Source organism: Ursus americanus, chromosome 4, assembly GCF_024610735.1.
Source record: "Ursus americanus isolate L20-20 chromosome 4, mUrsAme1.1.p, whole genome shotgun sequence".
Taxonomy (NCBI): Eukaryota; Metazoa; Chordata; class Mammalia; order Carnivora; family Ursidae; genus Ursus; species Ursus americanus.
Genome location: NC_142130.1, coordinates 9,852,200 through 9,875,365, shown reverse-complemented (window position 1 = coordinate 9,875,365; position 23,166 = coordinate 9,852,200). Strand labels below are relative to the sequence as shown.

At 44.1% G+C, this 23,166-nt stretch overlaps 1 protein-coding gene across 8 annotated transcripts in view; it reads left to right on the top strand.

Annotated features, from left to right (window-relative positions):
- TNIK (TRAF2 and NCK interacting kinase) overlaps nucleotides 1-23,166 on the top strand; it is a 373,645-nt gene that overhangs the window by 303,371 nt on the left and 47,108 nt on the right. For 5 of the 8 annotated variants that reach the window (XM_087861395.1, XM_087861390.1, XM_087861391.1 and 2 more), the window contains exons 13-18: nucleotides 533-643; nucleotides 1,504-1,590; nucleotides 2,601-2,789; nucleotides 11,649-11,813; nucleotides 13,966-14,205; nucleotides 17,484-17,590. In XM_087861395.1, coding sequence (XP_087717521.1) covers nucleotides 533-643; nucleotides 1,504-1,590; nucleotides 2,601-2,789; nucleotides 11,649-11,813; nucleotides 13,966-14,205; nucleotides 17,484-17,590 — 899 coding nt within the window. The remainder of the gene's footprint in view (nucleotides 1-532; nucleotides 644-1,503; nucleotides 1,591-2,600; nucleotides 2,790-11,648; nucleotides 11,814-13,965; nucleotides 14,206-17,483; nucleotides 17,591-23,166) is intronic. The other 3 variants (XM_087861392.1, XM_087861396.1, XM_087861394.1) reach the window with 1 other exon arrangement.

Genomic DNA, 23,166 nt, shown 5'->3' with positions numbered 1-23,166 from the left:
AGGCAGCGTGATGTGTCGGATAGGGTAATGGACGGGGTCAGAGGCAATGATCTCTATTGTACTCTCAGCCACTAATTACTGTGCAGCCTTGAAAATGTCACTTCATCTCTATGAATCTTGCTTTCTCTTCTCTATGAAATGTTTGCCCTAGGTGGTGTTGAGTGAATGACATGAGCATTGGAAATGTTTTAAAACCCATAGACTCTCATATAAACAGTTCGATGATATGTTCTAAGTACCACCATCAGCCAATAGGGCGAATACACTTAACAGGAACTTCTTGGGAGGAGTAACAGGAACTTCCGAGGAGTCTACTTGCTGGGGAAATCACAGGGTATTTGCGTGACACTGAATCTATCCCGCCATCCTCACCAGCAAGTCCCCCGAAAGCACAGGACGGAAAGAGCCTTCGGGCACGTAGGCACCTGTGGAGGAGGGCGCGCGTCTGCGGTTGGGCCGCGTCGCTGCAGCTTTCCGCGCAGCTCCGCACCAGGCCCGTTTCCTTCATGGTTGTCTGCTTGTGGCCCCACAGCAACAACGGCGGGAGAAGGAGCTGCGGAAGCAGCAGGAGCGCGAGCAGCGCCGACACTACGAGGAGCAGATGCGCCGGGAGGAGGAGAGGCGGCGCGCGGAGCACGAGCAGGTACAGCGGGGCCCCGGGGCGCGCAGACGGCCCCAGAGGGAGCTCCAGAGCCAGCCGTCCGTCCCTGGGGTGCGGGTCACCTTCTCTTAGGGCTGCTCAGTGAAAGCCGGTGTCTACTTTCTCAAGCTGCTATTCTCACCTATTCAAGAAGTCAAACGCACAGCCTTGGCAATGCCCACTCGTTGAGCCTCGCTTCCTGCCCAGGCCAAAGCCCCCTGACATGCCTTGATCTCTGGGTTCTCCCAACCCTGGGTATCTACTTTGAAGGTAGCACCGAAGCATGATACCTGAGCCACGTGGTCGTCTTTCAGTGCTTGAGAAGGGCTCTTCTGCTCCTGCCGTGTCTGGTCTCCACGCCTGCGCCACGGATGCAGGGCCCTCTGTCCTCGTTAGAAGCGCATTCGGACCCCGCGGTGGCGCTCTGCAGGGCGATTCCGTTACAAAGACCGGGCAGGCTGGCGGTCCACGATTATTTTATTCCTGCTGCTTGCACAGGAGCCTCCAAACTTGATAGCATTGTTAATTCCGGGGGGCCAGAAAGAGGGTACCTGCAATGAAAAGCTTACAGTGTAGCTGGGTTTATTAAAACCGAGCAGTCACAGCGAAGCACTGAGCCGCTCAGTCGCTGCAGGTGGACGACTTGTGCTTTTGACTGCATTGAAATGCTTTTGCTTCGGGACTTTGCCTGTGTGGTGAGGAGGTGTCTGGGTATTTTTTTGGTTTTGTTTTTGTTTTTGTTTCCCCTCCTTCCTTCCACACTTTGCTTGGCAGCTCTTGTCACCTAAAAGAAATTACCGGTTCTTTTTCTCTCTCTTTCTCTCGTTGTGTTCCTCTGAATGCTCTGCTGCCTGCCTCTCCAGGAGTACATCAGGCGACAGTTAGAGGAGGAGCAGAGACAGTTAGAGATCTTGCAGCAGCAGCTACTGCATGAACAAGCCCTACTTCTGGTAATGGGAAAGCCGAGGGCCAGCCACCTGCTCTGTGTTCATCCTCTGTGTGTGCGTGTGTCTCCGTGCATGTCCCCCTAACCTGCCAGTCCACGAGGGGGGATCCTCCAAGCCTGTTGGACCTCAAAAGTCTTGTGGAGACCCAATACATTTCCTGACCTAGCTGGCCATCTTAAGACATTGGAGACCCTTGTCATGCATTCTTTAGTAACTCCGTCTCTGTGAAACTTGAGCATGAATCCAGGCTTATTACAAGTTTGGGCCGTTTTCGAGACCCACTGTGTTTATTGCAGAGTAACTCTGAAGGTCATTTGCAACATGCTGGAGTACAATCACAGCAAAATGCACCTCTCCTGTAAGAACCCACTCAGCTCTGCAGTCATATTTCATTTGCAGACTATTAGCTTTACCCTTACGATGGGAACATTTTGTGTTCCCTGCTCATGCGGCTTCCTCTTGAAGTACTTTTTTATTATTATCGCCCTGCTCTCCAAATGAGCTGCTTGATACATTTTTTGAACTTCTTATTCAGCGGCACTATGATATTTTTTGGGCTGTGCATACCCTTGCTAATGGCCTTTTTTGGTCCAAGTTTTGTGAAACAAAAGATGATTTGAGCAATATCTGTACTTCTTTAGTTTTGTACTTAACTGGACATGTTCGAATGGGTTAATTGCTAAACTGGGAAGCGGATGGCTCCTTGTGGGGTTGTGTGCTGACCATCCAAATGTCCTCATTATTGCTACTTTCTTGGTCTCCGGTCAGGGACAAGTCACTTTGCAAGGGGTGGTGGTCTATAGGGATTGCCGTTAAAGCAGTAGTGTTTTTGGGAAATGCTAAGCCCCGGCCGTAGCCTATCTCTGTGGCATGCCCTGACAGCCATCTGTGGTCCTGTTCGCTTTTCCTGTTATCATCTCTTCCGGCTCCATTGCATGTTTCTGCAGTGCCGGCCAGAGGTTTCCATATGGTGATTTGGCCTTTCCTTTGCTTCTCTTTTCTGGTCTGGGTAGGAATATAAGCGCAAACAGTTGGAAGAGCAGAGACAAGCAGAAAGACTACAGAGACAGCTAAAGCAAGAGAGAGACTACTTGGTGTCTCTCCAGCATCAGCGGCAGGAGCAGAGGCCTGTGGAGAAGAAGCCGCTGTACCATTACAAAGAAGGGATGAGTCCTAGCGAGAAACCAGCATGGGCCAAGGAGGTAAGTGCACTACTGAGCGTAGCCATGTCCTGTTGCCCAGGCTGGTGACTCTAGTGAGTTCACCCAGTGAGTTCACCCAGTAGAAGCAGAGGATTAAACTAGTGCTACGCAACTGGAAAATAATTCATCGTAAGAAGTGCATGCTTTGCTTTTGGAAGAGCCAGAATGTTATTTCTGTAGGGAATTGACAAGGCACCTTAATCCATTAGTGGTTTTTGTTTTTCAGGGATTTCTTTGGTATCATGGATTTAGGGGATTTTTGTAAGCAATAGCAGGAAGTAGAAAAATCATTTTTCTCATAGGTGTCCAAATGAGTTTGTGGCATGAGGATTTTTAGTGACTTCCCCCTGAAAGAATGTGATTTAATAAAGACTTAGGGAATTTTAGGCAAAATCATTTCCTTTCCATACGTAGACGCTCAGAGTGATCATTAGCACTGTCGCTGACACTCCCTTGTTCTGGTGTGATACGAATGGACGCACAGTTGGTCTCGGACCTGCGGTTGTGGTAACCACTTCCAGGATCAGAGGTCATTTGTATTTCTTTTGCAATTCAGCTACTAGAGTGAGGACGGATTTTCCAAGAACTTGGCTCTGTGGTGAGCTGTTTTAAAAATCGAATTAAAAACTATTTGGATGGTGGTATAAAAGGATGATAACAAACTGGGCAAAGCGAAGAAACAAGGTCGGCCAAGATGAACCACCCTCCCAAGAGTCACTGTGTCAGCTCGTGAGCATAACAGCCTCCTTTTCTGTTCTGTCATTGTTTGTGGCACCCAGTGATTTCCTTTATTTTCTTGTGAGCGTAGCTAGTCATTTAGGAGGATGGTTGTGTTACTTTGCATTTTGTTCTAGTATCTTCAGGTATTTATAGCTAGAGCTTATTTCAAGTTATCTAGACTACAGTCTTACCAGAACTAGATTTCCTACATAAGATCCTATTTTTATAAAAATGTTTCCATCTTTTTATATTTTTTTATTCTCTTTTGTGTATGTACAGAAAATGCTTGAAATGGTGTTGCCCTAATGTTAAGGATGATTGCTTAAGGGCAGTAGAAACTGCAGGGTGTTTTCTTTAAACTTTTTTGTACTGTTATATTGTTTAAATCTTCTCTAATGATCATGTGCTATTTTTACAAAGATCAAACTTTCTAAAAACTTAAAAAACTGAATCTGTAGAGAAAATCGTTTGATTTCACGTGAAGAATGTTTTTGATCACTTTCCTTTAGAGTCTATAAAGATGATTTGTATTTACCTATGTCTGTAACAGCTGCCTCTTTCTCTGAGATCAGTAACTCAATTTTGTGATCCTGCTCCCAGGTACAGCGCCGACCCTTTAATAACCCACCTGTTCTTCCAGCTCAGCAGACTCAGTCTGCTGTTAGACAGCAGCTGACATGCGTCCTGGCTGGCAGAGATGTGCCACCTTCCTCCTCTGCTAAACCATTTTCTAGCCCTGCCAAGTCGAAACCCTCAGCTAAGCCACGCTCACAGCTCCCGATCACGGCAGGTGTTCAGAAGGCTGAAAAACTAGGCTCCGCTAAGCTAATGCCAGTAGCACCTGCAGAAATTAATGATTCCAGATCAAGACTCCTTCTGGAGCATCACTCACGGAACAGAGGCGGACCGGCTTGTCCTGTTAGAGTTGGTCTTGAAGAGCATCTGAAGGCCCAGGAAGCCTCAAGGACCGCAGTGAGATCCCCAAGGCAATCTTGCTCCCAAGAATGTAGTTCAACTCAAGAGTTAGGATCTAAGGTCATTTGTGTGTCCTCTCCCAACATCTTCAAAGCGACAAGCCCCAAGGTGTCCATCACTGCAAGTAAGGAGGGCCGTAGAGACTCCTGTGGACCTCGGGGTAGGAGGGGCATCAATGTGTGCCTCCTTCCAAGGACCTCAATGCCTCTAAGGAGTGCGGCATCGCTAAATGACCTCTTCTTGATGCATGACCACATGGCCCTCCGTGTTCCCAGCCCCCAGCATAAGTTTAGGAGAGGGACACCTACAGAGCCCATTGGAGAAGACCATGGTTCTTTGCAAAGCATCCCAGAATTCCTTCTCTCCCCTGTGCAGCTCTCTTATGTGCAAATGTACCAGAAAAGGGGGAAAAGCCTGGAGCAGTTCCCACGTCCTTCCTTCCGCCTCTACCCAGCACGTTCTGATGTGAACTTCATCACCGTGACTCCATTGTTATCTAGTTACTCTTTGTCCTCCTCGCTGAGTTTCCTGGCCTATCCTCTCTGTTCAGAACTAGTTCACGGTTCCCGAGCTTTCAGAAGCCATGGCATTCCTGGGGGCCAATCTTTGCAGATGTCAGCAAAGTGGTTTTCCAGACCTTCTAATTCCCCTATGCTTCCTGGCCAGGCTCCTAGCAGTGAAAGAAACACAGCAGTTGGGTGTGCAAGCAACCCAGCTGTGTCAGCAAGCACTCCCGATGTGAGGTTCCCCGGCCGTCATAAAGCTGGGCCACCTCTGGTGGGTGACATCTTCCAAGGTCCCTGGCTTCCTAGCAGCTGGCATTCTTCTTTGGGCTTCATGCAGTTCTAGACATATGTGGGAACATTCTTTTGCGATTCATATTTAGTCCTATCCTCCTGGGTGTGGTTAACGTAATCCGGCTTCCAACTAACCAATCTATTCATGAAGCAGTTCCCAAGTCTTAGAGTGGGTGTTCGTATTTTAGAAGAGAGATGAAACATTTAGATCATGGAATGAGTGACGGTGCTAAATTTGGGATCGGGGTGACTCGTGTACAAATAAGAACAAATAATTGTCTGCTTTGGTTTGATTCATCATTTTCTTAACACCCACTTCTTAAAATGGGAATAAAACTGGGTGTGAGGATCCTTATCTTCTTGACTTTTTAATGCTTCTCGTAGCAATGTATGCACTTTTCGAGCATTACTTAAGGGTTTCTTTCCCTATAGTGGTGAGGTAGATGGAGCTGGAAGTAGCTAGACGGCAAAACACATTTCAAAACTTTAGATACGGAGAGAATTTCGAGCCCAGTCGTATCTTAATTATCAGCCAAGAAAAAGCACCTGAGTCAAGCTGTCTTTAGGAGTTAGAATAAAAGGTATCCTCTCTTTTTCAAATGCATCCTCTACCAGGGTATAAAATGGAAATTATCCTTGCCAGGGAGGAATGGGCAGCTGTGTCCATGCCACGGGCTCCTGTGATGCAGGGTCCAGAACTTTTTTGCCCCCTGTGCCCTTGAGAGCCCCCCCCCCAGCTGTCTTCCCCCCGGCAGCCTCTGTGACTTGCACCATATTTGTCTTCTAACTCAGCTCTCTACCAACTCCCCAGGTTGGTCTGTCCCTCTTTGGTTACTTTTTCATCCCCTTATTTCTCTTCTTTTTTTCAAATCGACAGTTTTTCGTTAGCTGGTGTAATGTTATAATGCCTCACCCTCGGTGATTGTGTTGCTTCATTTTGTAAAACGTAAGTCATCACCTCATTTCACGTTAGCTTTCTCATTAATTTATTGGGTGTAATAAGAAGAAATGAAAATACTCAGTCATTTGCAAATCTTGTCGAGGGCTTCCCTTTCTCCTTTTACAGAGTATTCTATCTGTCCCGATGGTCACTTCAACTGGGATTTTCAGATTTCGACCAGAGAGAAGCATTCCTGTCTCTATTAAAAGGAGAGGTGGTGGCATTTTCACCCCTTGCAAATTCGCAGCTAGTTCTGGATTGGGATGGAAGTCAGATTTGTTCTGTAAAAACATCAGTATGATATTCTGTTCAACATCAGCAAAATTTGAAGGTCTTTTTTTTTTTTTCTCATTGCCACTTTTTGAAAGATGGAGATGCCTTTTCTTATAATACCTTTGCTTATAACAGGGAGGATTCCTTTCCTAAAATGGCATGTGATTGGGCCTGGCAGTAATTGTGTGTGCACCCCCCCCCATATTTTTTAAAATTTTCATCAACACACAGCAGTGACAGAATGCTTTCTCTACATGAATACTGTATGAGTTTGTATTTTAATTCAACACTCCATCATGTTCTTACTCCGTGATGCATTTCAGTCATCTGGTCATGGTTTTATTTGGCAAACGATGGGCCAGGATGTCTCTTTATATCTTGTCAGCCCATTGGACTCTGAAATCCTGTATGTAAGAACTTCTCCACTTGGTTTCCCCTACTCTACACTGATGTTTTTTTTTTCCCCTTTTTATATGAGTCATTTTATATATGAGGTCCCAAATTACCACTTAGAGAGTGTACAGCTCTGCTTCCTTCTTTCCTCAGTTTCTACTTCGCTTACGATCTGGCCTAAGAGAGACCGTGAAAGTAGTAAGGAGTTTGAGTTCAAGTTCTTCCACCCCCTGGCTGAGTGACCTGGGAAGAGTCTTGTCGCTTTTCTGAGGCGGAGCTTCCCTACTTACACTCCCTTCTTTCGGGAATGCCCCTGGGCCATCGTGTCTGTGAATGTGCCATTGAAACAATAGGCACTATGCAGATATACATAAAATCTAGTCTTCAGCACAGTCATATTTTGTTTCCAAGGCCACTGTCACCCACAAGGAATCAGTGTTTTGCCTCTTGTTTCTGGTTTGGATTTCACAAGGGCAGTCCTCATGCAGCCCCATCTCCCCAACCCACATTTCCCGAGGGATACATACACACGTCTTCATTTCCCATCTCCACTTGCGGAAGTATCACCTTATTATGTTTAAGTTACATGCTCCATCCCCATGAAGACCTATACTCTTCTCTGGAGTCATTGGTTAAGAGTGGATATTGGACAAGTAGTCAGGCTTTTGTCTTCAGATGAGACTCCATTTAAGCATTTCACATGAATGAGAGTCTCCCCTGCTCTCAGAGGTGCCTCAGAGAAGGGATATCCCCAATCTTGTTCAGTCACCATCTGCTCCTGTGGTTTTGCCAAAGGACAATATGACTCAACTCTTTATGTGACCAGTGAATGCAGGGTCCTAAAGTATCTAATGAGCACTTAAAGGTTATTTGTTGACTTCTTTCTCTTTCTCCGACATTGCCAATAAAAACAAAAACATCAGTTGTTCAGTTGGGGGAAAAAAAGGAATTCCCATAGGATTGTGTTTAGTTCACCATGTATAAATAAGCTTTTAAGTAAGGCATTCTAGACCTTTATAGACTCCACGGATGCCGCATCATATAAAATATTATAAAAATGCACCCATATGACATTGTAAATATATTTTGCTGTCAACATCTAAAAAATTACTGCTATAATTTTGTTTTGAAATCTTTTTCTCCCGGCAGCTATCACTCATTGTTGCTAAGTGAGACATTGTAAGCTATGAATTGTTGTCAACGTACAAACTAATTTAACAATAGACATTGATATGTTTCCTTTTATACATGTTTAAACATATTTTTATTTATGTTGAGAAATTTTTTGAAATCCTGAAATCAACAAATTTATTTTCAGGTCCTCTGTGTTTATATAGCTTTATGCATCTCAGAGGCCTCAGACATCACGTCTATAGAACCCAATGGACAACACAGCCATGCCTGGAGCAGAATTTTATTTCTGAGACCACAATTATGGTTTTTTTTTTTTCTCCCTGTAATGCTGCAGCACATAGGAAAGCATTTCTGCAGAAGTGATATAAACCTCTCCAAATTTTTGTTTTGATGTTAAAACGATCTTTTGAATAAGAAAAAAAATTTGCTTTTGTCCTAAAACTGATCAGTCTCTCCTAATCTTGTTCTCTATATTCACTGACAAGCCCTTCGAGTATGAAATCCTTCGTAACAGATATCTTTTGTTCTCATGGTCCAGCACCTTAACACTCTATGTCTGTTGCTACTAGAACATTCTTTTTTGGTGGTACTTCTGACATTTTACATCTCCTTGGAGCAGGAGGTTGGAGCAGAGGCTCGGCTAATGGATTTATTTTTAGTATCATGCACAGCAGATGGAAACATATCTTCATTGTACCCCAGTGTTTAATCACATATATCCTTATTCTCGGTGAAAAAACCACTTTCTTTCTTTCTTTCTTTCTTTTTTTTTTTTTTTTTTTTTGTCTCACTCACATATCCATCTCCTTTTCAATTAGTAGGAATAAGATTTGGTGAATCAGGAGACAGGCCTTTGCCCAGTATCCAAATCATCAGAAGGGGCCTGAGCCTGGATACACCGCCCGGCTCCTCCTTTGTTTGTCTGACATAGGATGAGCCTAGATACACCGCCCGGCTTCTCCTTTGTTTGTCTGATAGTAGGATGTCTGATTTGATACCTTTGCTCCAGTCTTCATGCTGTTGCTTTGGTGCAAAAGCAGCAGGCAGAGTTCTCTTCCTAAAAACTTTAGGACAAGGTTCTCTTCAGACAAAGTCTATAGCCAGATAGCTCTTTATTACACCTTTCTCATAGATTTTCAGACTTCCTTGGACAAGCTCCAACCCAGGAGATATCACCAAATTGAATCATCCTGAAATAATTTGCAAAGTGTAACAGTAGATTATTTATACCATATATTTTAGAGTGGTACAGCCTGACACACACAAATGGTAAGTTTTAGTATGGAAGCCAACTGACAGAAGGCATAGGAAACTTTACTAGAAGTATATTAGTAATAGTTATTCACAACTAATTGAACCCATTACCTGCCTGTGAAAGTCAGCCCCTCACTTTTCTGCCCTGTTCCTTTCCCATGACAGCTCTCAAGCCCGTGTGGCCTGTGGTAAGAATACCTCCTTCACTGGAACCTTGCTGCTGGCTGTTGCCAAAAGTGGTTTCTTTGCTCAAGATGGAGTCTTTTTCGACTCCATCCCCTCAAGGCAGACTTTTTCTAGTGCTGTTCTTAATGTGCTGTCTCTAAGTATATGTTTAAAACTGAGAGTATTTTATAGCTTAAAAAAATAATGACAAGTATTCTCCACTCTGAATATATTTGGTTCCTGACTGTTGGGTAACAGGTGGCTATGGTTTGGATAGCCAGGTATTTATCTGAAAATGTGTCTGAATCTCTTGGGTTCCTTTAGCTCAGATAGCAAACGGCTTGGACTGTGGGCGTTTGGATGGTGAGGGGGGGCTCGTATATGTGATTTATCTATTAATGATCTTCCGTCGAAATAAGAAAATGGCTAATATTTGACCAATTCCAGCGGTCTGGAAATAGTCACTTCCTTTCCAAGGAGTCTGGTATTTAGAAAAGCAGTACATTGCATGGCTTGGTCTCCGTTGATCTACCACTGTCTTTGTGGGACTGTCTCTTCTTTCTGGTCTCAGCTCAAAACTGGCTTTATTCTTTTCTTTTGCTCCGTGCAATAGCCAGATAATTCCGGCTGATGTAATACTTTGTCCACACACGTACACAAAGTATGCATGGTCTGGTGTGTAGATCTGGCTCGTGGTAGCTAACCCTGTTTGGTGTGTGGTAAGCCGGGACATGGAGCTTCAAAAGCAAAGTCAGCCGGGTTGGCAATTGTACGTACCCTGCACAGCCATGGCGGGACAGGAGATGTTGAGTTACCCCGGAGTAGAAGTGTGGGGGCGGTTTTCTGTTCTGCAGCGTCCCTTATTACGTTAACATGTTTGCAAATACGAAGGCTTAAAAACAGACTTACTCTGTATATGAGACTGAGTCTGCCTCTAGAAAGATTCAAAATGAAATAGGAAGGATGGGAAAGAATAGCTCTTTTGAATTTTTATTTCAAACCAGGCAGTGCAATGAATACAGAGCTGCAAACAGATATGTCTTAGCTGCATGTGGGTTCCGGGCCGGGCACTTGGAACGCTCATCAGTGAGTCAGCAGAAGGGACTTCAGGCTCACACTGAAGAAACATCAGTCACCCAGGAGCTGGCTGGGCTGCCAGCAGGTTTGGAAAATACAGCTGCCAAACTGACCTGAAAGAATTAAAGGGCAGGATGAGATGGATCTGTAAGAAAAGTCCTAGACCTCTTGAAGTTGTCAAAGATTAAATCATACCTTGCAGTGTACATCTTGTTTATCTAAATTTCCTCTTGGAAATAGGCTCTGTGACGGCCTGTGTGCTGCAGACACGAACTGAGGGGCATCTTCCCCATAGAAAGGGCATTCCCTGGAACTGTGAGCCTTTCCTGTGGAACCTTTCTGACCAGTTACCTGTTCTGGGCTGAGACAGACTCAGCAAGAAAGGGGATGGCAAGCGAAGTGAAGTGGCCCCAGAAGAGAGAGGGTTGGAGGTGGGGAGAGAAGAGGGGGAGAAGCAAGAACAATGGCACACAGGGACAAAGAGGGAGAAGGGGGGAGAGTGAGGCAGTGGAGTCCAGGCTGGAAATGGAAAGACGCATATTAGGGAGCAGGGAGACAAGTGAAAAGAAAGGGTCCTGAAGAGAGGGGAAAAACAGTACAGGACATCTGCTAAAGGCCGGCCAGCTCATTAAGACAGTGCCTGGAACAGTAGGGCCTGTGAGGAAACACAGGGTGAGTGGTCTTCCCTCCCCTGTCCCATGAGTCAGCTCCGAGCAGTTTTCTGCTTTCTGCCAGCAGTCTCAGTGCCCACCCCAGTTCCCTCCGTCTCCCTCACTGACTCCATGGCTTTGTGACCGATCTCAGTAAGATAATCTCCAATCAGTACAAGGTAAACTCTTAAGCAGGTCCCAAATTCCCAGCTAACTGACGTAGCACAAGATACTGGGGACCAGAAGGGTGATGGCTTACGTGTTCTGCATTTTTTGAGCTAGTGTTTACTCTGACAGAAAGGAGCTTTTTCCAGAGTTCTCCATGAAGAGCAAGTATGGAGAGTTTGGGCCCCTTAAGCTGAATTGATCAGAGGGACACAAAAATGGCTGTGCAGGTGACTACAGATAATCCTTTCGAGGCAGTAAATCAGCTTCTATCCATCTATCCACTGAAGCACCTTTTTTTTTTTTCCTGTTCTAGGTAGAAGAGCGGTCAAGGCTCAACCGGCAGAGTTCGCCGGCCATGCCTCACAAGGTTGCCAACAGGATATCTGACCCCAACCTGCCCCCAAGGTCGGAGTCCTTCAGTATCAGTGGGGTTCAGCCTGCTCGGACGCCCCCCATGCTCAGACCAGTCGATCCCCAGGTACCTGTTCCCCTTTGTTCCATCGGCCATCTCAACAGGGTGTGCAATTAAGTCTACTGAAAGAACAGGGGATTGTAACTCGGATTCATACACAGGGCCAGTCTGACAATGGCCCTTAATACAGAATTATAGTGATAGAGGAGACCCCACTGGATTTGAAGGGGTGAGGGGAAAAAAAAGCACCTTCTTAATTTTGAGCCAACTGCAAGGTCACTTCTTGGTAAACTGGCCTCTCTGGAGACCCATGGGAGTATCTGCAAGGTAGCAAGAAGCATCCGTTTAGTTATAATTGTCAAGCCAACATTTGTATAGATATTAGTCGTGTATAAGCTATTATATTATCTTTTGTTCACTGGGATTTGGGTATGGTCTTTAACCAGAAAAATTAAATGATCTTAGATGAAACTGTGTCTTCTAAGTCAGTGGTTTCCAAAGGGTGGTCACTGGACCATTAGCATCAGCGTCACCTGGGAACTTGGTAGAAATGCAGTTTCTTGGGTCCGCCTCAGCTGATAAGCCCGTCTGCGGGGCTCTGGCGGTCTGCGGTTTAGCAAGCCCTCTGGGTACCCCTGATGCACTCTAGGACTCGAGAGTCACTGCTGTAAGCTATTTAAAAAAGAAAAAATTACTCCACTCCAGGACAAGTTTCTAGAGGTTTTAGAGGACTTAAATTATAAATACTAAAAGTGAAATAGGAAGTGAAATAAAGTATGGAATTTTATGAAAAATAAAGGTAATGATGCAGCTGGTTTCACCCAAATTTCTTTGAAAACTCTTTTAAAATAGGTTTGTATTTTGTGCTATATTTTAAAAATCAATGCCTTATTTTAATATTATTATATTCATGGTAATTAACATTAATAAAAATTTGATTGGTTACAGTTGTTTTCTGGTTGAAGCATAACATTCACCTGAACTAGACCTTGAGGATTTTCTCTGAACTATAATTAATAACATTTCAGATTTCAGACCCAAGAGGGTCTGAAGAAGCAAGGGCAGGGCTGCTCCAGGGATAGGACCTGAAGGGCAAAAGGAACAGGGCCAGGCTGGCGGAAGAGGGCCATGAAAACAAATGGTCCCCAGTGGTCTGGCATTGAAATTTCAGACCCAAGAGAGTCTGATAGGTCCCTTGCACAAAGCAGATATAAGATTAGTGTTTATCGACTTAACGGTTTAATTTAGAAAGGACTCTAGATGTTTCCCCAGCCAAGATTTATGGACCACATTCCACATGCCAGGCACAGTGTGGACTGAGGGCTCCCATGCCAGACATGGCTCCCATCTCCAGGGAGTTTACCTTCCTAGTGGAGGAGGAGACAGTTACGGTCACACCAATAAAGTGTGAGCAGAGCTAATGACCAAGAGCCCTCTGAACTCTTGATTTTAGTGATTTGTCTTAAAGAGCCACATTTCTATCCAAAGACAGCATGTCTTCCCTGCATGAACAATATCAGTGCATGCCAAATTACGGGGCTTACACCTCGAAAGGAAATATCCTGGTGTGGAAAGATATGTAAGATCATGGGTGGTAAGAGCTCGCCAGAAAGCAGAAGAGCATAGAGCTAGGTGAATGGACCAGGAGGTGAGCGAGGGTTCTAGTCCGGGCTCTGGCACATATCAGCTGTGCAATCCAGGTTGTTACTTAACTTCTCCAGACCTTCCAGTCTCACGTGAAAAAGGGTGAAAATGATTGTATCCACCTCCAGGTGGATTTAGTGAGTTCACAAGAAGTCAGATGACCAGAGCAATTCTTGTTTTACAGAGCAATAGCACTCTCTAAAGTCAAAGTTAAGGGGTTTGAAGGAGGACGTTTATAATATTAGAAGTGCTTGTAAATATATTATACTGCTGGCCAGTAAATGGCCACTGAAAATTGCTATTATTATCATCACACCTATTTCATTGACTTTTTAGCCGTCCCGAGTAAATCACTTAATCTTGGCCAGACGCCCTCGGTCAGCCCTACACATGGCTGTAACTGGGAAATTTGGAAGAGCTTCTAAAAGCATGCTGGAGACAGCTGTGATGGGCTCCAGGTCCTTCCGTTCTTATCTTATGCTCTAAAATGGTATTTTCCCTTCCACTGAATGCGGTACTGGCTGATCGGCTCTTTCTTCTAATAATATTGCTCTACTGTTGGTTTGATGTTTAGATTCCACACCTGGTAGCTGTAAAATCCCAGGGACCTGCCTTGACCGCTTCCCAGTCAGTGCACGAGCAGCCCACCAAGGGCCTCTCTGGGTTTCAGGAGGCTCTGAACGTGACCTCTCACCGCGTTGAGATGCCGCGCCAGAACTCGGATCCCACCTCTGAAAACCCTCCTCTCCCCACTCGCATTGAGAAGTTTGACCGAAGCTCTTGGTTACGACAGGAAGAAGACATTCCACCAAAGGTAATAGGCTGGCCTGCTTTTATCACCGCCACTGTCATCATCATCATAGTTTATTATTAGTATTACCTCTATTCCAGACCTGTTATAGTAATGAGGAGCATGAGAATGCCAAAGCAGCGCCCCTTCCCATGCTTGTTTTCCTCTTCATTCCCAAGCTAAGACTTGGATTGTCGTTTATCACTCCTGACCTTCATTCTCCCAAGAAATAGAGGCTCGGGTAGATTGAATGACTTGGAAACATCTATCCTGTATCCAGAATTAGAACTCTCAGCCTCAAGCATTCCTTTTTTTTTTTTTTTAAGATTTTATTTATTTATTTGACAGAGAGAGAGACAGCCAGCAAGAGAGGGAACACAAGCAGGGGGAGTGGGAGAGGAAGAAGCAGGCTCCTAGCAGAGGAGCCTGATGCGGGGCTGGATCCCAGAACGCGGGGATCACGCCCTGAGCCGAAGGCAGACGCTTAACGACTGAGCCACCCAGGCGCCCCAGCCTCAAGCATTCCAAACTATTATTTTACTATCTGTGTTAAGAAACAGAATAATGGGGGTGCCTGGCTGGCTCAGTCGGTAGAGCATGTGACTCTTGATCTCAGGGTCATGAGTCCAAGCCCCATGTTGGGCATATAGCTTACTTAAAAAGGAGAGAGAGAGAAGTGGAATAATGGATATTTTCATCAGTCACAGAATCTACGTCTAGATAAATTGAAAACTTCCAGACAAAAAGCAGAAAATTGATTTATTCCTACTTTTTTTTAAATTTTTTTATTATATTATGTTAGTCACCATACAGTACATCCCTGGTTTTTGATGTAAAGTTTGATGATTCATTAGTTGTGTATAACACCCAGTGCACCATGCAATACGTGCCCTCCTTACTACCCATCACCGGTCTATCCCATTCCCCCACCCCCCTCCCCTCTGAAGCCCTCAGTTTGTTTCTCAGAGTCCATAGTCTCTCATGCTTCATTCCCCCTTCTGATTACCCCCCCTTTCTTTATCCCTTTCTTCCCCTACCGATCTTCCTACTTCTTATGTTCCATAGATGAGAGAAACCATATGATAGTTGTCTTTCTCTGCTTGACTTATTTCACTTAGCATTTATTCCTACTTTTTTTTTTTAAAAAGATTTTATTTATTTACTCGACAGAGATAGAGACAGCCAGCGAGAGAGGGAACACAAGCAGGGGGAGTGGGAGAGGAAGAAACAGGCTCATAGCGGAAGAGCCTGACGTGGGGTTCCATCCCATAACGCCGGGATCACGCCCTGAGCCGAAGGCAGACGCTTAACTGCTGTGCCACCCTGGCGCCCCTATTCCTACTTTTAATAACACAAAGTGAAACCAGATTACAGGTGTTCAGAAGATAGTACCGCTCTTAAAATTGTCTCTGTTTTGAGGAAACCTCCTTCTAACCCAGGTCATAATTTGACTCCTGAGCAAAAAACTGTAGGGTGAATTGACTAGCCATCCACTGGACAGAATAATCCTGGAGCTGGTTTCTTTTGTTGTTGTTGTTGTTTTTACCTATACCCGTTGTTACTCATTCCAAAAGTTGTCGTGAAATGTGGCCATGCATCTCGCTGCAGACATCCTGGAAGTAGTTCAAAATACTAGAAAAATTTTTGCATTACATTCTTCCTGATTCAAGATTGCCCTTTCTCCTGAGCTTACTATAGGAGCTTTGACAAATGGAATGTCCCGCGATTTCCAGAGATCAATGCCATTGTTGACTCCAGGAAAAAAAAAGAATAGTTTTTACCCAATGTTTTTCAAATATTTTTCCTCCTGTTTCACTGAAAAGGGTATTATAGCAGGATTTCCATGATTTGGGAGATGAAAATAGCTGATTATGACTTTTTTGTTGATGCTTTCCTTTTGTGGAAGCAGGGATGCCATCAGAAAAGGTTAGTTAGGGAGCAAAGTTCAGTGTCAAAGATCAGATGGGCAGGGTAGCGGCGTGAGAGCTGGGAAAACTGAAAATGGACATTATTGGTCAACTCTCTGAAAACATGCAGGCATACATTTCTAACTCTGGGAGAAAATTTGACATCCATACAAAGATTTTAGGTTTTAATAATTTGTTAGACTCTTTCTTCTCTACAACTATTTAAGTTTACAAAAGGAAAAAAGGAGTATTTAAATTGAGCAGGTAGGAGCCCTGATTCGGACATTCTGTTTATCTTCACTGGACTCATCTTTCTAGGTCTTTGTCTTTAAATGTATTATAATAACCAGTACAATTGATATGAATGTTAAATATCACTTAACATATTAAATAATATTATTATAGCAAAGCACATTTTTAAAATATCTGGTATAAAACACAAAACCCACTTTAAAAGAGCCCCAAGAAATGAATGAAAATTGAAGCACCCGACAAATGTTTAACCCAACCAGTTATCATGAGATATCTACATTTCCATTTCCTGGTCACTTTTATAAAGTATTACTCTCTTTCCTCATGTTGGACCCCTGTAGTACACTTTCAACATTTGATTTCACGAAAAATGTTTAATAAAGTGAGGCATACTTGAGTTCCACCTTACACCCTTGTCAGATAAGCTAATAATGATGTATTTTCCTACAGCGTGCCTGATGGTGTGCACCTAGCCTTTTTGAAGACCCTGCCGGTATTTTCAAGATTAATCCTGTTTTGCATTACATTTGCAAATTGACCTTCCGAAGCGCAGTGTTTGGGGGATGCTTGTTTTTAGTTAATGACTGCAAGTTGATTAGGAAGTGAGGACACTTAAGATCCCTTGCAGTAGTTTCTCCGAGCTCCCAGGCATGTGGCTTCTGTCCCAAATTCTAGCCTGATAGCCTCGTTTCTCACCAGATTTCATCATCTCCTTATCTGTTTATCAGTTGGGGTGGAGCTCAGCTTATCTGCATGACTCTCACCTGATGCAATTTCCAATGATCAGCTGAGTTAATGGTACCCCAAAGAAATTTCTGGTATCCACCTCCCTTACACAAGCAAAGGGGGTCAACTGTTTTAGCTCAGTGAACCAAAATAATCAGCTTGGTCTGCTTTTTTCATTTGTTTTTAAGAGTAAAGACCATCGGCCTTCATGATCGCGGAATGTGCCTCAGTGCCTTCTGCGTGGTTTTGTTTAGGGAGTTAAATATTTCTTTGAAAAATGAACACTATGTCTTTCCTGTTTCGGATAGTTTCTGTAACTCCTGGTGAATTTTAGGGAAGGAGGAGGCTGCTTTTCAGGTCGGAGCTTATGGGAGCTAGCTTATGGAAAATATTTCTGATTTCTGGTTTTTCTTTCAGGTGCCTCAAAGAACAACTTCTATATCCCCAGCGTTGGCCAGAAAGAATTCCCCTGGAAATGGTAGTGCTCTGGGACCCAGACTAGGATCTCAGCCCATCAGAGCAAGGTAAGGCGAGGAAGATGGTGAAGGTGAAGGAAAAAGCCCGCCCCTATCATGTCATTATTGCTTTCCTAAAAATTGTCTTTGTCCTTTTTTCACTTCAGAGGCATGCTGACTGGCCACTTAGACTGTAAGCTTTGGTCGGGCCAAAACATACGCCTTTCATTTCCTCAGTAGCCTCTCACAGAAATCCATGTACAGTGGCGCCTCATGAATGAATGAATGAGTGAGGGGATGAAGAAATGAGACAGCCCAGAAGCTAAGCAGGTGTACCTCACTTGACAATTTTAAAAATTGGGGAGTAAAATTGCAAATATCAGTCTCGTTGGAATACCCCAAACCATTACTTTGGAGACCATTTCGTGAAGTCAGCAGACCAAGATGGCCTGGTTTGAGGGGAGTTTTAGCATCAGGTCGAGAGACATGCCCCGGGAGCCAGGAAGACATTACAAAGTCAAGGGCGCCTGGGTGGTTCAGTGGGTTGCGCATCTGACTCTTGATCTCAAATCAGGTCGTGATCTCAGGGTCACGAGTTCAAGCCCTGTGTTGGGCTCCTTGCTGGGTATGGAACCTACTTAAAAAAAAAGAAAAAGTCGTTACAACGTCATTGCCAAAGAGATGCATTAGTGGCCAGCTGCAGAGCTTCCTAGCTTGGCAGATTACAAAAGGACTATTTCTTAGCAAGAAATCACCTCCATGGCATTATGGAGGGTCACTGAGATACAGTTATGCTCCCACTGCTGCTCTGTGCTGTCCTAGAATTTTCCATCAACGATGGATATTCCTACAGTCAGGAAACCACATGGTGCAGAGGTCTCAAGAGAATCTGGAAAGTAAACAATATCTTTACTGTATCTGAGCTGATTTTATGTGGTAACAGATGCTGTTTGCTGCTCTAGTTCGCTGAGCTTCCCTCCGATTTTTCATGATGAATGCACTGCTTTTTAGGATCAACTGAAATAGCAAATGCTCTCTGCTGAGACTATAAAAAGGATGAGCTTGGGCAGGCTGTGACATTCCTCACTGTGTTCATAAGAGAAGGACTCTCCCTTGCTAGTAAGAACGAGAGACTGGAAACGAAGGTTAGGATTATTTGTACATATCTTTAATATATGGAATGTTTGGATTGTGAAGCTCTAATTTTCCTCTTCACATGAGGAGCTTTAGGAAGAGGTCAGTCCATAAATAAAATGAAACTGTACTAAGCACAGTAATCCCTTTAGGGCAAAGAAGTTAGCCCATACTGAGCGGATTGCCAATTCCAGGAAGGTCCGAATGAGCCATTTTTTCCCAGGGACATGTCAGCTTCACCCTGAGCTGGTGTTGCTAAGCAGCGCTGAGGAGGAAGACCAGAGCGTTCTGTGACCGAGGGCCAAAGGAACAGCAGCCCTGGGATTGGCGGTGTGAACTTTGTCAGTCCCCTGTTTGAGCGGCAGGAAGCCCCAATTATCAGTGCGTCTTAGTCCTTTGGTCCCTGCCCTCAAGGCTCTGTTCATCGGATCAGTTGCTTAGAATTTTAGGGGCTATAAATCAGGCATCCTTTCGACTGTAAGTCTTTTTTCCTTCTATCAACCCAAAAGAAAGAGCACTATCATTATATAATCAAATAAAAAGCAGCTCTCTGCTCCCACTGAAGTGTTATTTTAATGACATTAGGTCCGAGATGGTTGGCTTTTGATGGTCAGTGGCTTGTCAAACATGAGCCTTTCCCCCAGAACCACTTAAATGTGTACTTTGTCCAAAGAATGCAGACTTTGTGAGACAGCTAACATTGTTCAGCTTACAGAGGAAGGAGGGAGGGAGGGAGCCAAGAGGTAATAATTACTTACCTACAATGAAAGTCAGAGGGTTTGTGGGGGGGGTGGGGATACGCATCTCTGCCATGTGCAATAATCCTACCGAACGTTCTGCTGCTTTTCTCTTTTTAAGATTTTATTTATTTATTTGAGAGAGAGATAGAGAGAGGGAGAGGGCACGAGCAGAGAGGAGGGGCAGAGGGAAAAGCAGACTTCCCGCCAAGCAGGGAGCCCCATGTGGGACTGGGTCCCGGAGTCCTAGGATCATGACCTGAGCCTAAGGCAGACGCTTAACCTTAACCGCCTGAGCCACCCAGGCTCCGCGAACACTCTGCTTCTTGCTATCACCTATCCCCGAGTGACTGACAATTCAGATGTGAATCAGATTTTGCGACTCTAGATTGGATTGCATTTTTTAAAGATAGAGATAGCTTTACGTCACCTTTGCTTCGTAATAAAACACCCTAAAACTTAGTGGTCCGAAATAGTAACAATTTATTATTTGTTACGGTTCTGTGGGTTGGCTAATAAGTTTTTCTGCTGGTCTCGCTTGGGGCTTACTTTATGCAGCTGCACTGAGCTGATGGGTCAGCGGTACCTTTTGGTGGGCTTTCATCCTGGTCTTTACTGTTTGCCGATCTCAGGACAGCCTTCCCGCAGGGAAAGCCCCCAATCAATGCACCAGCATTTTTCAAGCCCTTGCTTGCATCATCTTTGCCGATGCCCCATTGGCAACCACACTGAATCAAAGTGTAAAGGAAACACACAGGGCCATAGACAATGGGAGATGTGATTTGCTGAGGGCATTACCATAAAGCAGACTCTCCTGTTTTCACTGGTCTTAATGAAGTTCTCATTGTTCTTTTTGTACCATTTTTCAGGCAGTTGCCCATCCATAAAGCCATAAAAAGGGTTTGCTTTTACATAATCCTTTACAGTGTTTATAAGCTATATTTCTTACAGTTGGTCAGTATTCCTTTTTATCCTCCCAGCCCTTTTCCTTGAAATGATCCTCGAGGTAGAGTGGGACATTGGCAATGTAAAAATGGATCCCAAGAAAAATCACACATGTAATAAAGGAGAAATTCAGGCTGTTTTGTCATTATTATTTTTCATTTGCTAAATTCAGCAAATGTGTACTGAGGACCTGTGGTGTGAAGGGCCACAGGGAACCTTGGGAGCCAGTGACTCAACCAAGACCGCCTGAGTCTAGGGCCCACGGGTCAGAGGATATACAATGCCTGCTACTCTTTGGGGCTACAGGCATTATTAGGGGCAAAATTCTGTTCCTTGCTTTGCTTTCTTATTTTGCTTTGGGGTAAATACGTGAATAGACTTATCTAAAGAAAGCAAAAGAAGGCAGAAGCTCTCTCTTCTCCTTCTGTGGCAAACTTAGGGACCACAAGTTTAAGGCAGCAGTGTCTGAACATGGAAGGAACCTGGGTCCCCAAGTCCCCACCTGAAGAAGAACCAGCAAGAAGAGCAGTTCTGTGTATATCATGAGATGAGTGGGAAATAAGCCACTTTTGTGCTAAGCCAGTAGGGAAAAGAAAGAATAGAAAGTAGAGGCTAACGGTTAAAAAACGTAGTTTTTGCCTCTTCAATTCAAGTACTAATGAACTCCAGGTACTAGATGCAAGATGTTGTATATTCTCTAGTGACTGCAGAATGTGTGATAATTTCTGAGACTATAAGAAACAGTATGTTTAAATCAACAAACTACTTAGCACCCTGAATGGAAGATTCTTGAAGTGAGTTAAAATGGGAGTATGCAAGCACGTACCTGTAACTCGAGGAAAAAAGCAGAGCTTTACTATTTTCAAAAGCCTTCCTTCTCCCAGAAAAAGAACTTCCAATTATGTCACTCTTCCCCTGTCTACACACACTACACGAAATCGAAAAAGCCCTATAAAGAATACGTTTTTAAATAGATATGTATCGAGCAATACAGCTATAGTGGCATTAGTTGGTCAAAAAAGTGTTCCTGAGTGATCCCCGTGCATGCCTGCCTTCTGCTTGGTTTGGGGCAATTTGTTAGTTAGTTAGTTAGTTAGTCAGTTAGTTAGTTAGTTAACACTTCTGGAACATCTTTATTTGTGAGGCAGTGTTTGATGCGCCTCTCAAATGCTAACTAGTGTAAACCATATAACAACTCTGTGAGGTAGTGGCCGTAATCACCTCTATTTTATAGAAGGGAGACTGAGATGAACACTAGGTAAGTAAATTGCCCAAGGTGACAAGATGACTAAGGGACAGAGCCACCATTTGAACCTACTAGCATTGCACCAAAGTCCACGCTCTGAAGAACCATGCCCTGCTTACCTGTTCAGCCCTGAGTGCAGCTGGCGTTGCTGCCTCATGTTCCCAAGGGAAAGGGGACTCCTGATTTATAGACTGACAAGGCACCATGCTGCCTCCACCTTTCCCACCGTGGATTTGGTGACTGTGTTAGTAGCTCCTCTTAATCCTGTTGTTATCGATTCTCATCTTGTGATATTGACTACCTTTTAAAAGTTATTGTTCCGTGGACCTATTTATGTCCCCAAAGCTTTCCTACTCAAGCTGGTACTCATGTCATTACACGCATTTGGCAGTCCCCATGACCCCCTGCACCTGTTTGTCCTGTCTCATGCATGTGCACATCGGTGTGTGGTTCTTATCTGCTGTCTGGGCTCCCAGCTGCCTTATGTTGCCAAGGTGATCATTTGAGTCTAAATCAAGATTTGATTTGTTCATTTTTTTTAAATATTGTTTAAAAAAATTCCAGATACTTTAATATTTGATTCACGTGTTCCTTTAAAGCAAATTAAAATTTGATCGAACAAGTATATTCAGAATATGAAAAGATTTAAATTAAGCCAGAAACACCCAGTTAAAACCCAATGACTAAATGCTTAATTTCAAAAAATAATTCTCTGTCCCGTCCCAGACCTATCTTCCTATGGCTCATTTGTTCTCATTGGCTGTGTCATCAAAGAACAAAGTAAAGTGAATTTTGGCAGTCAGCCAGTTAATTATAGACTTGGCCCAAGTATTTGGGCCAAGAAATCACTTTATAATCCTAATTTTCTGTTTTGACTCTTTATGTGACTCGAGTAAATGGAATAATTGCCACATTTTCACTTTACTGTGTGTTTTATAGACCCAACAGCATTGTCTGTGGGATGGCAAATATATTAACTAAAAGTTAGCATTTTAAAGAAATATATATGAATGTTTTCAAGTTTTTACACATTTGGATCTGAGTAGTTGCAGTTAATATGTGACCAAAGGAAATCTGTTATTTCATAGAATTCTTCTGAAATTCCCTCTAAAAGCATTTATCTCAGACCCTTTGGCCCCAAGGCCAGACCATATTACCACATAATAAGGAAAAGAAAAATATGAACGGTATGACATTTTCTCAAAATACTTATATTTTCAAAAAAAAAAATAAGGTAACAAAAGCATTTTAAAGTTTTCCCAATTTCTATGTGTGGTTGTACAGAAACGAAATGGTTCTTTCAGCCTCCAGCAGCCTGCGAAGATCAGCGCCCATGCTGGTGAGCTCCAGTGAGGAGGACCCGTGCTAATGAGGCCCAGGTCAGGGATTTAATGCCCGTAGGATCCAATTAACTTCACACCGAACAAGGCTCTGGGTCCCATGGGAGACGCGTGCAGGTCCCAGCTGTTTCTGCCAATCCCCGTGCCCCTCCTTGGCAGCCCTGGCCCAGGCCTTATCATCAGGGTGGTGGCAGCCTCCCACCTGGTCAGCCTGCCTCTCTCCCGGCCGGTCCCATGTAACCC